Raw genomic sequence first — 12475 nt, 5'->3', positions numbered from 1 at the left:
AGCTGAGCGTTGCCCCCTGGATAGGGTGGTCTGGAAATGTCCCTGGTGCTACTCACCCTACCTGCCTGCCAGTGTGGTCACCATTCTCTACCTCAGGAATGCTTCGAAAAACCAATTACTTCACTTTAAACTAGATTTAATCTGGACTTCCTATTCTGATTGCACACACATGTTAAATCCTTTTTGTCTTTAATTCATTTTTTAAATTTGGAGGTTGGGGGTTGAGAAGTATACTTTTAAAAAAAAGTAGATCATTAATTGTATCCATGAGTTACTAAATTATTTTTCATGGGTTATGTGGGCATTTTGTTTGATAGTTGTCAGCTTCAACCCCACCCTTTCCCAGGGAATTGGGTTTTTTTTCTTGTTTTTGTTTAAAGTAGTAAAATAATCACAAATTTGAGATAAATTTAAAAAAATAAAATTTAAAAAAAATAAGAAATTCAGCTTGTTCAACTCACTTTAATAGGCAAGTTAGGAGAACATCTCCCTAGGAAGCACAATGGTGGAATTCCAGTGAGGTCTGAGAGTCGGCAAATACATTAGAGAACATGAGCTGCAGTGCTGTGTTGGTGTTGACTTCCTAATGGCTTATCCCTTGCTTATCGCCTTGGTCTCGTCACATAGGTAGGTGACACCCGAAATCAAAGTGAAATGTAGAGCACTAAGTTGAATCCAAAGACTCTGAATTAAAGGCCGGAAGTAGAAGTCAAGTCAACTATAGGTTGCTGAGAGCATCTACTCCTGGAAGGACTTTGCCTTCCAGAAGCTCTAGACTGGCACCTCCTCCAGTACTCACATGACTGACTTTATCTTCAGTGTTCCATTTTTCACAGCAAGTAGCAGTGTCCCCACCACCTATAATGGTGATGCATCCGTTGGAGGTGGCTTTCACGATTTCATCCATGAGGGATTTAGTTCCTTTAGCAAAAGCATCCCATTCAAACACCCCTACGGGTCCATTCCACACAATGAGCTTGGCTCGGGCCACAACTTCAGCACACTTTCTGTTAGTCTTCGGACCACAGTCCAAGCCCATCCAGCCAGCAGGTATACCTGATGCTACAGTGGCTTTACCAACCTTAGCATCCTCCGCAAATTTGTCAGCAGTGACAAAGTCAACTGGCAAGGTCATCCTTACACCATTCTTCTTAGCTGTGGCCACGATATCCCCAACAATCTTTGCTCCCTCTTCGTCAAATAGGGAATTACCAATCTCCATGTTTTTGAGCACCTTAAGGAAGGTATAAGCCATTCCACCACCAATTATCATCTCATTAACCTTGTCCAGCATATTTTTGATGAGTTGTATCTTGTCTGCAACTTTGGCTCCACCCAGTATAGCCAGAAACGGTCTCTGAGGGTTTTCCAGAGCTTTGGCAAAGTATTCCAACTCCTTCTTCATCAGAAACCCAGAGGCCTTTTGGGGTAGGTTGATTCCCACCATGGAACTGTGGGCCCGGTGAGCAGTGCCGAAAGCATCATTGACATAAATATCACCGAGCTTGGAAAGAGAGTCACGGAAGGCTTTGATTTCATCTGGTCCTGCTTTAATCTTGTTTCCATCAGAGTCTTGGCCCTTCCCTTCTTCCGCCACGTGAAAGCGCAGGTTCTCCAACAGGATGACTGACCCATCTGCTGGGTTGGCACAAGTTTGCTCCACTTCTGCACCCACACAGTTCTTGAGGAACAGAACATCCTTTCCCAGCAAGGATTTGAGCTCAGCAGCAACGGGCTCCAAGGAATATTTTTCAGGCATGGGAACACCATCAGGTCTGCCGAGGTGGCTCATAAGAACTACCGACTTGGCTCCGTTATCCAGACAGTATTTTATGCTTGGGAGGGAAGCCCTGATTCTCTGGTTGTTTGTAATCTGGTTCTTGTTCATGGGAACATTGTAGTCTACTCTCATGAGAACTCTCTTCCCTTTAACATCGAGTTTGTCCAACGTTAATTTGTTAGAAAGAGACATCTTGCTGTAAAATGATATGGGGTGACACTGAAATCCCAGTATTGAAGAACCACTTACCTGCAGCTCAGGGGGCTAGGTGACACTTTCCTAACTGCCTTCCACTAGGCCTGCCTTTCCCTTCTCAACACCTATGCTTTCCACATGGCAGTCATGATTGGACTGAAGAAAGGATTCCTGGCTTTGTGATTGGTCAGGAATTCTGTCACTCAGGAGTTGTCACTCAGGATGATGTTGCCTGAGGCAGATTCAAACTGCCAGAACGCATCAAGATTCCGAAGTAGCAGCCCCAGCTTTGGAGTGTCTGTGCGCAAGGCAAGGACCTTACCCACTTGTACTATTTCTCAGGCACCCTACACCTAGTTCTTTAAATCCATTTTGAACTTTTTTAATGTGCAAATTAAGGGAACAATCCTGTTTTATTCTTTTGTATGAGACTGTCAGGTCTTCCAAACTCCATTAACTGAAAGTATTTTCCATTGTATTATCATGGTTCCCTTGCCACAGGTAGGTTGAGTCATGGTTCCCTTGCCACAGGTAGGGTTGAGTCTTTTATTTTAATACCACACAATTTTTACTACTGTGACTTTGTATTATACTTTTAAGTTGGATGACATGATATCCTTCTTTTTTACTGCTCAGAATTGCTTTGCTGATTTAGTGTCTTTTATGCCATATGAACCTTAATTCTTTTATTTCTTACAGTAGTTCATTTTGGGAGGGGGGACGGGCACTAAAAGCTTTATTGCACCAAGGTGGTTGAGGAGATATTTGACACGGATATGACAATGATGTGTTGGATATGTAAGTTATAGTGTCAGCAATAAAATAATACTTGATAAATTGGATAACAGCAAATAAAAAATTCCTTGCCATAGATGACAAAATTGAAAAAGAGTTAAGACGACAACCTGTCACCTGGGTTTTATCCCATTATTGCATGCTCACTGCCCTCGCCCCCAGCCCCACCCCCTGGCATAGGTGAGAGCTGTCTATGAGCACCAGTGGACAAGGCTACAAAATAAAACACCAAAAAATGACTTTATTGAAATGGGGGGGAAAGTACTTGAAAATTGTATGTTTGACAATGCACAGAACATACATATACCGTAGGTAGGGTGTGGGGGGAGGGAACAACAGGACAATGGTGGAAGGAATTGACACCTGGGTGGAGTGTGGTGTTGGAATAGTTCATGCATGAAATCTTACTAACAATAGTTTGTAAAGCATAGTGCCCAAGATAAGATTGCTTTTTAAAGCTTCAATGCAACAGAAATACAAAAAAAATCTGAATCAAAGATGGGGTTTGAATGAATATTATGTCAGAGAACGTGCATAAATGACCAAAGTCCATGAAAAGATGTTCAAATAATCATTAGGGAATTTGAAAATCAAAGTCCTAATATAATGCTTATTCAAATCCATTCAAAGTTATTATGAGGTAAAGAACAAAACATAACAAATCTTGGTGAGGATGTGTTAAAATTGGCATTTTTGTGCACTCTGGATGGAAATGTAAAGTTATATGGAAAACAGATGGTGGCTTCTCAAAAGACAAAAATTAAAACTAACTAGTAATAATTCACCAGTTATACTTTCATGTACATAAAAAATACTAAAAGTGGAAAAAATGGACTGGAGCTGTGATTTAACTAGTAGATGTCTGGTATTTGCAAGACCCTGAGTTTGATTCCTGGCACAGAATGGCCCCTAGCATTGGGAGGAGTGTCACTCATTACCTCCTTCCAAACTACCCCAAAGAGATAAAATGAAAGCAGACTCAAAAAATGTGTGTGTGTGTGTGTGTGTGTATATATATATATATACACATATATATATGTGTGTTATATATATATGAGACCCATCATTCTTACTGATATATATATATATATATATATATATATATATATATATATTTCCTTTTTGGGTCATGCCCAGCAACGCACAGGGGTTACTCCTGGCTCTGCATTCAGGAATTACTCCTAGCGGTCCTGGGGGATCATATGGGATACTGAGAATCGAACCCATGTTGGCCACATGCAAGGCAAGCACCCTACCCACTGTGCTGTGGTTCCAGCCCTCACTGTATATTCTTTGCATAATTTTAACCACTGGAAGATAAAAAGTAAAATGATCATTAACAGGTGAACAGATGCATAAAATGTGATATGCAACAAAAAATCATTCTGCCTTAGAAAGGAATGATATTTGGACATATTCTACAACATGGGTGAGCAAAAATTTGAAGATATCTGGTATGTTAAATATGTCAGCAACAAAAGAATAATTTTTACTTCTATGAGGTACCAACATGGTCAAAGTGGTAAATACGGAAAGAAGAAGGTGGTATCCAAGGATTTAGCAAAGGAGTGGTGGGGAGCGGGGCTGGGGCTCGGGTGGGGGTGAGGCGGGGGATGGGGGGAGGAATGAGGCCTATCCTTTCATGGACATGGAGCTTGAGTTTAGAAAGGTCTAACACATCTGGAAATGGGCTCCTCAGCAATAGTAAAGTGGGTGAGGCATTTGCGTCTCATGTGGCCCACCCAGGTTTGGTCCCCAGCACCCCATATGTTCTTCAAAACCTGCCAGGCAGGATCCCTGAGTGTAGAGCCAGGTCAAAACCCCGAGAGCAACCAGGGGTGGCCCTAAACCAAACAAACAGAAACATCTGGAAATGAATGGTAGTGATGACTGCCAACATTGCTGATGCTTTTTATGTCACAAATTAATGTTTCATGGCTTTCCGATAATACTAAAAAGTCCGAATGGTACACTAAATAAAGATCTCTGCTCCATGAAAAGAGAGGTTATTGTTACCTTTATATAGGCCACAAATTAGATTTACAGATTAAGATTGCAAATTTTAATTGTGTGATTGCATTGAACCATAGGCCTGGTCTGCTGAGAATCACTGGGAGGAGGCCCTGAGCACCACACAAGAGATGGACCAATCCCCTACACACAGACACACACAGACACACACAGACACACACTTATTTTAAAGATTTAGCTCACAAAGCTCCATCCTGCACAATGTCCTGGCACTCTATATAACACAACTATGAAATGCTCAATCTTACTCTAAAACCATAATGAATGATTATTTTGGGCTAGAAACAACTCGAGTGTAAGACATTGCAATATAAAATGGTGAATAATAATATTTAATAGATAATTCTGCATGCTATAGTCTTTAATATGTTCATATTTTCTCCTTATCATTTATATTTTACCTTACTTCACTCTTGCAATAACTCTATGAGGCAGGTACTATTAATACCCCAAGTGAGGAAATGGAATCACTCTACATTTTTTACAATTAAAATGAAGTAGTGTCGAAGTCCTGAAATTTACATACAAGTGGTACTACATGGAAAGTATCATGTTAAGTGAAATGAGTCAGAAAGAGAGGGATAGACATAGAAAGACTGCATTCATTTGGGGAACATAAAGTAAAAAAATAGGAGACTGACGCCCAAGAATAGCCTAGATTAGTACCAGGAATTTTTCTCCATGGCTTGGAGACCAGCCGCACATGTTAGGGGAAAAGGCAGCTCAGACAGAGAAGGGAGCACCAAATAAAGGGTGTTGGGAGGATCCTCCCAAGATGGGAGAAGTATGCTAAAAGTAGACTATAGACCAAACATGATTGCCACTCAATGCCTCTTTTGCAAACCACAGAACCCAAAAGGAGAGAGAGAACAAAAGGGAATGCCCTGCCATAGTGGCAGAATGGGGTGTGGGGGATGGGGGGTGGGAGGGACACTGGGATCCGAGGTGGTGGGAAATGGGCACTGGTGGAGGGATGGGTATTCGATCATTGCATAATTGAAACCCAAACACAAAATTTGTAAATCTACAACTGTACCTCATGGTGTCTCACTAATAAAAATTAAAAAAATAAAATAAAAAATAAATAAAATGAAGGAGTGTTTCTAACTGTAGGCTAACGAGTATAACCACTTAAATGACTGTCTTTATCTATGTGCAAGTCACTGAACACAAAAGAGTGAAAGTTGAAGCTTCTTAATATATATATATATATATATATATATAGTTTTTGGATATAAACTAGTTTAGAATGTCTGCATTTTCACTGGTATCCCAAGATACGTAACATTCACAGGTGTATGCTGCCATCTCTTGGTTCTCTTGTAGAACTACTTGTAGAGTTAATGTTAAAAACCATGATTTGTTCTTACAAGAATAGATAGAAATTTGCCACAGCTTCAACTTATTCAATAAATAGACATTAAAGAATATGTTAGACAAAGGTGTAGTGTCTCCAAGTTAGGGGATCATCATGGTACTCACTTTTCTGACTGGAAGTTGACTGGAAGTTGACTATTAAGTCAGAGTTGATTGCACGCACAGGTTGCTAGAATGCTGGACAGGCTCCTTTCTGCACTGAAAGAATTCAGGCACCCAGACAAAGAGATTTCTCCAGGTAGGCAGGTTTACTACCTTTCCTCTCTAAAAATGACCCTTGGGACAAAGTTCTAATGGCGGGAGCTCATACTTTGTCTTGACAGTGTTTGTCTTGCATGCGGCAGACCCAGGTTCAATTCCTGACATCTCATATGGTCCCCTGAACTCACCGGGAGCGATTCCCAAGTAGAAGTCTCAAGCCTAACTCCTGAGCACTGCTGGATGTGGGTCAAAAGCAAATAAACAAAAATGTTCTGTCAAGGAGGCAAGCTAGGGGTGAAAGGAAACTTGGGGACATTTGCGGAGGGAAATGACACAGGTGATGGGATTGGTGTCGTATAATTGTATGCCTGATACTCACTACAAATAACTTTGTAATCGCGGCACCTCAATACAAATTTAAAATAAAAGGTAAAAAGAACCAAAGATGTTCTATTACCAGAGCACTGTCCTCCCGTTGTTCATTGATTTGCTTGAGCGGGCCCAGTAACGTCTCCATTTTGAGACTTGTTGTTATTGTGTTTGGCATATTGAATACATCATGGGTAGCTTGCCAGACAATGGTGTTTAAGCTTATAATATTTGAAAACAAAGTTACTATGTGCTACCATCTCCAAAACGCCCTCGACCTTCCACCACTGTCCTTTTATTATGTCAGGGAAGAATAATATAACGGTAATAGCAATGTTTCTAAAACAGCCAACTTCTATCAATTAATCTCCTCCTCCTCATCATCTCATAGAAGTATATAAGCACATAAGTACATGTAAGTATTCTGCTAACTGCTTCCTCAAACTGTAAGCTTTTTATTCAGAGAAAAATCACTATAAAAAATTACAATATTTTGTCAGTGGCGGAGTGGAGGAACTGATGTAGACAGGCAGGTAGATAGGAAAGGGCCCCCAGGGCAATGGAATTCTTAGGAAGTAGTAAAACCACCTAGGCCTAATGCTGTCTGGATTGACCTTGAGGATACAGGCAGCAAGACCTGATAAGACCTTTACCTGAAGCTAGCCCAGAAGGCTGGACCCATTCTCCCAGAGATGATCCAACAGGAACAAAGATCAAGGAAGGGAGTTTCAAAAAAGACCATCCAAACTCTATCCCTTAGCAACAACCCTAGCAATGGGCTCTAACCTAGCTAGAAAGTTCCACGTGGGGCAGATTGAAGACACCCTATAAATGCCTTCTTGAACAAAGGAAGCGCACACAGATGCTGCCCAAGTCTATGTGCTGCTTGTGCCACAAGGCCAAACACATGTGGTCCCTGAGCACATGTGTCACCCACATCTCCCCTCTTGATATGTGTACTAGGGCTCTTTCCATGGATAGGGAAGTCCACTTTCTCTCTTGAACATGTTACTCTCTCTCACGCACATTTTCTCTCACTCCTACCCCTTACTAAATAAAACCCTCCAAGTAAAATCTGTTTCAATTGACTTCTTGTCTCTTCCTAAAAATCTCTTCTGTGAGACAGGACAAAGTACCTGGAAAGCCTGGGTAAGGCCTAGGACTGACTTTTCTTTCCTGAAATAAACAATCCCTAACTCCAGCTTAAGTCTTTTGGGTTTCCCCAAAAGATAGGATGGTGGGGACCAACTCCCATGTGGAGAAGACTATGCAGATGTCAGGTGTGGCTTAACGGGGCTGCTGGGGCCTCATGGGGCTGGCGGGACTCGAGGTCAGCTCCAAACAGGGCCTCATCACATTCCTTTAAAGCCCTAAGCTTCCCAACTGATCCCGGGGTGGCAGAGGTGGATTGGCAGAAGGTGACAATCTCTGTCCTGCCAGACTTACATAAACCATCAAAGGGGACCCATTGACTTCAGAACCACAAGAACATGCTGATGTGTAGAGAAGTCATCAACAAGAGCACAGGCTATGTTGACCTTCTAGAAATCGCAGATGTTCTCCAAGGTGATAGAAACACAACAGGGAATCTTTTGTGGGAGACACTAATTTGAAGGAAGCAGAAGAAAGACTCCATGGAAAGATGGGGTTGTTCTCTTGGTTTCAGAAGAGAGGGCATGGAGTTTGACACTGTCATGGTATGCTTGAATCCACGTACTTTGTCTTGTGAAAATTATATATCAGTAAGAGCCAGATCAGTAGTATAGCGGGTGTAACATTGGCCTTTGACATGGCCAACCTGGGTTTGATCCTTGGCATTCCATGTGGTCCCCTGAGCACCGCCAAGAGTAAATCTCAAGTGCAGACCCAGGAGTAATCCCTGAGCACCGAGGGTTGTTACACAAAGAACCATTCCCAAATTATATATCAATAATAAAAGCATTGAAGTTTTACCACCTGACTATAATGTGGCCTTTCTGTGGCCCCTCCTTGAACTTCACCCTCAATGAGAGTCACACATTGTCAGTAACAACTAATAGAGGGGGTACGATTTCCAAGGGTTCATCCCGAATTACTTCCCTTAGGCATTTCCCTATTAGAGTGTGCATCTTGTATTTGTAGTAAGTACTTAAAGTTGCAAGATTAGTTGCTTATGACAGGCATTGGCCAAAATAAATAAATAAATAAAAATAAAAAACCAAAAGCAACTGTGGTTTGTGTTTTTTCTTGGGCTTTTAAAAAATATTTGAGTGACATAATTTATTTTTAATGGTAGGGTTTTAAGCATGGAACATTCCAGCACCATACACTGCACCAGAGGATCTGCTTCTCCCACCATGATCCTGGTGTCTTTCCCTATCCTAGTCCCCCCATCCTCCCTACTTCTTACTGAGGAACAGTTCACAGTTCCTGTTTCCTTGAATTCTTGGATACTTGGGTTCTTTCCTTATTTGGGCTATTGTGAATCGTGCTGCAATGATTATATGCGTGCAATATGTCTTTTCTGAGTAGATTTTGGGCCTCAGGGGTCATGCCAAGAAGTGGAATTTCTGGGTCAGATCCCCGGCAAGAAAATCTCAATTCCTGTTTTTGTTTTTAGAGAAGTGTCTATATTGTTTTCCCAAAAGGTTGCACAGGTTGACATCCCCTCCAGCAATGAATGATGGTCTTTTTTCGCAACATCCATATCAACACTGGTGCTTTTTTTCCTTTGTGATTATGATGTGTGAATTACAATATTGTAATTTTCTCTCATGTGTTTTTTAAATTTTATGACATGTATTCCTTGGACTTATGATTTTGTTGGTATGGGTGAACAACCTGACCTTCGAGAAAGGTCTTCACTTGCAGTTTGTACAAACCACACAACCCCTGGTTTCGGGAAACTCCCTTCCTTTGCTGTGAGCTGTGCTGCCTATTGCATGAAGAGAGCCATGTTATAACCTGTCCTGCCTTGCTGATGCATGATAGACTGTGAAAGAATGGTGAGCTCGCAAGATTACCCTACAAATGCTCTTGAGAGCCTTGATTGGCACCGATAGCTTCAGGTGCTTTGCCTGGTTCTGGTCAGCCACAGACTCTGTCTTGCTGAGTGTGACTAAGCAAAGTACTGCTGCAATATGGTATGTACTGATCTTCTAGTATGAGATGTTGTATGCTGGTTTGATTTGCATTTCCCTAATGATAAGTGATACAGTATGTTTCTTATATTATTCTATAACTCTTGGACATCTGTATGTCTTCTTTGAGGAAGTATCTGTCAATTACTTCGCCCAATTTTTTGAAGTGGTTGATTATTTTTATTCTTGTAAAGTTCTACCAGTGAGGAGAATTATTTATGTATATGTATACATATACACGTATATGTATATATGTGTCTGTGTGTGTAATGAGAGGTATGTATTTTTATGTATACATATATATGTATACATCTTAACCATTTGGAACATGAGTGATGAGCAAATATTTTCTTCCAGTCTGTATAGTATCTTTCTATTCTGGTCATTTCTTCACTGTGTAGATTCTTCTTAGTCTGATACAGTAACATTTATTTATTTTTTGTTCCATTTACTTGGTCAAAGGTATTGAATCATTGAAGATATCTCTAGATCAAATGTTAAGAAGTGTTCAGATTATGTTTTCATCAATATAATTTATGAAATCTTGTGTGATATCAAGGTCTTCAATTTTAATTTAACAGCAATAGGGCGTTTGCCTTGCACGCAGCCAGCCCAGCCGTGCTGAGTTCAATTCCTCCACCCCTCTCAGAGAGCCTGGCAAGCTACCGAGAGTATCTCGCATGCACGGCAAAGCAAATACCCGTGACGTATTCAATATGCCAAACACAGTAACAAGTCTCAAAATGAAGACGTTACTGGGCCCTCTTGAGCAAAATCAATGAACAACAGGAGGGAGGACAGTTTGTTTATTCTGATTGCATAATATTAGAAAGGGGCCTGAGTTCATTCTTTAGCATGAGACCAACCAGCTTCCCCAACAACAGTTGTTGAAGAGGCTTTCTGTGACAACTTCATACTTTTTGATCCTTTATCAAAAATAAATTGTTCATATACCCTGGATCTGTCTCTGGACTCTGGATTCTCTTTCAAGGTCTGAGTCTGTCCTTAATCCAATACTACAGGGCTTTGATCACTGTGACTTTATACTGCAGTTGAACATTTAGGGAGAGAGAAGTCTCTTATTTTATTTTGTTCCTAAGATTATTCTGGCTATTGTGTGGAAAGGGTGTTACACTGTTCGATCTGTATCTTTAATGAATGTGAAAGGTTGCTTAAAAAATTAAGAACTACATTGACTATGCATAATGCATTGGGCTAGGTTGTCATTTGACATTATTAATCCTTATCATCCATGAATAGGGAATATATTTCCATTTTCTCCTGTCTTTTAAAAAATGATTTTCATAGTGATTTGTATATTTCTTTATGGGAATTTCATTCTTTAGTTAGGTTAATTCTGAGATACTTATTTATTTGAAGCACAGTTGTTGAATGGGGTTGTTTAAAAATTTTTCTCTCTCTTGTGTTTTATTATTTGAAAATAGGACCGTGGTTTCTGCACATTGATTTTTTAGCTTGCCACTTTACTATATAAGTTTATTGTTTCACCTCATGGGAAGGGGGGCGTTCCGGGCTCGTCCTTCATGCCCTACCAAGGTCACGAGTTGCCCCCCACGAGCAGCTCTCTGGCACGGCCATGGCTCTAGAGCCACAGAAACCAGTCTCATAATTATCTGACTCTCGGCAGAAATATTTCCAGGCTTAATAAGTAAAATATCAGGAATCCAAAATCGCTTGGCCGCTATTGCGGCCATGTGTCGTTTGATTCTTGTAATCAGCTATAGAAACAAATTATTTCAGAATGTCTTTTCAACAGGTCTGACTTGGGGGTGTAAACTCTACATAATAATAGTGCATGTTTTGTCGAAACAATGAATCTAATCAAAGTAGATAGAGTGTTAACTAGAATTCATCTGCCTCACAGGCATTGGGAGGGTTGGGGGAGGAGTTATATTGGGGTTCTTCTTGGTGAAAAACAAGTACTGGTTAAGGAAAATGTGCTTGATGATTGCATGACCGAGACTTAAACCTGAAAGCTTTATAACTTTTCCCACAGTGACTCAATAAATTAATAAATTTTAAAAAAGTTTATTGTTTCGGGTTCCTAGGTATAATATTGTGTCCTCTGAAACTAGTGAAAATTTAATGACTTTTCTAGTCTGTAAGCCCCTACTATCTTTCTTGCCTAATTTCATTGAAAAGACTCATTTTAACTTCTTTGGCTATTGAGAATCTTCACTGGGATCTAAATGTCACCAATAGAATGGCAACCACAGCAGCCAGAGACCTGACAGAGAGGATTGATGATATTAGGTAACTCTCTAAAAGGAATTCATGGTCACAGAAATGGGACTTCTAGCAACCACCTGCCTGCTATGCATGAGACTAAGAGTTCACGTCGGTACCAGCTCACATGAACTCGCGCAGTACCTCACTCGGCACACTGACCACCAGAACCCAACCTGTGTGACCCCCAGGCCAACTGGAAAACAAAGCAACAGTTATGGAAATCCTGCTCATGGCCAACTCAATAGTGACAGCACAGCAAAGGGAAGGGAAGGGGGAGTCACTGAACAAAGACAAGAAGGATGTGTGGGACATCCTAGTTCGTGGGGATCTCTGACTTTTTGATGCATTTGCTTAGTAT

At 40.8% G+C, this 12475-nt stretch overlaps 1 protein-coding gene across 1 annotated transcript; it reads right to left on the bottom strand.

The window, feature by feature from the left end:
* Positions 1-718: 718 nt before the first annotated feature.
* Positions 719-1972, bottom strand: LOC130038818 (phosphoglycerate kinase 2-like). Its single transcript, XM_056130628.1, has one exon. It carries the CDS (start codon positions 1970-1972, stop codon positions 719-721), a length of 1254 nt encoding a protein of 417 aa, XP_055986603.1.
* Positions 1973-12475: the final 10503 nt, after the last annotated feature.

This window comes from Sorex fumeus, unplaced genomic scaffold, assembly GCF_029834395.1.
Source record: "Sorex fumeus unplaced genomic scaffold, SorFum_2.1 ptg000080l, whole genome shotgun sequence".
Classification (NCBI taxonomy): domain Eukaryota; kingdom Metazoa; phylum Chordata; class Mammalia; order Eulipotyphla; family Soricidae; genus Sorex; species Sorex fumeus.
Note: the sequence above shows the minus strand (reverse complement) of the source record. Positions and strands in the feature narration are given on the sequence as shown.

Bases quoted from the DNA above. Each gene is read 5' to 3' on its own strand.
- LOC130038818 (XM_056130628.1), bottom strand. From the start codon at position 1,972: ATGTCTCTTTCTAACAAATTAACGTTGGACAAACTCGATGTTAAAGGG.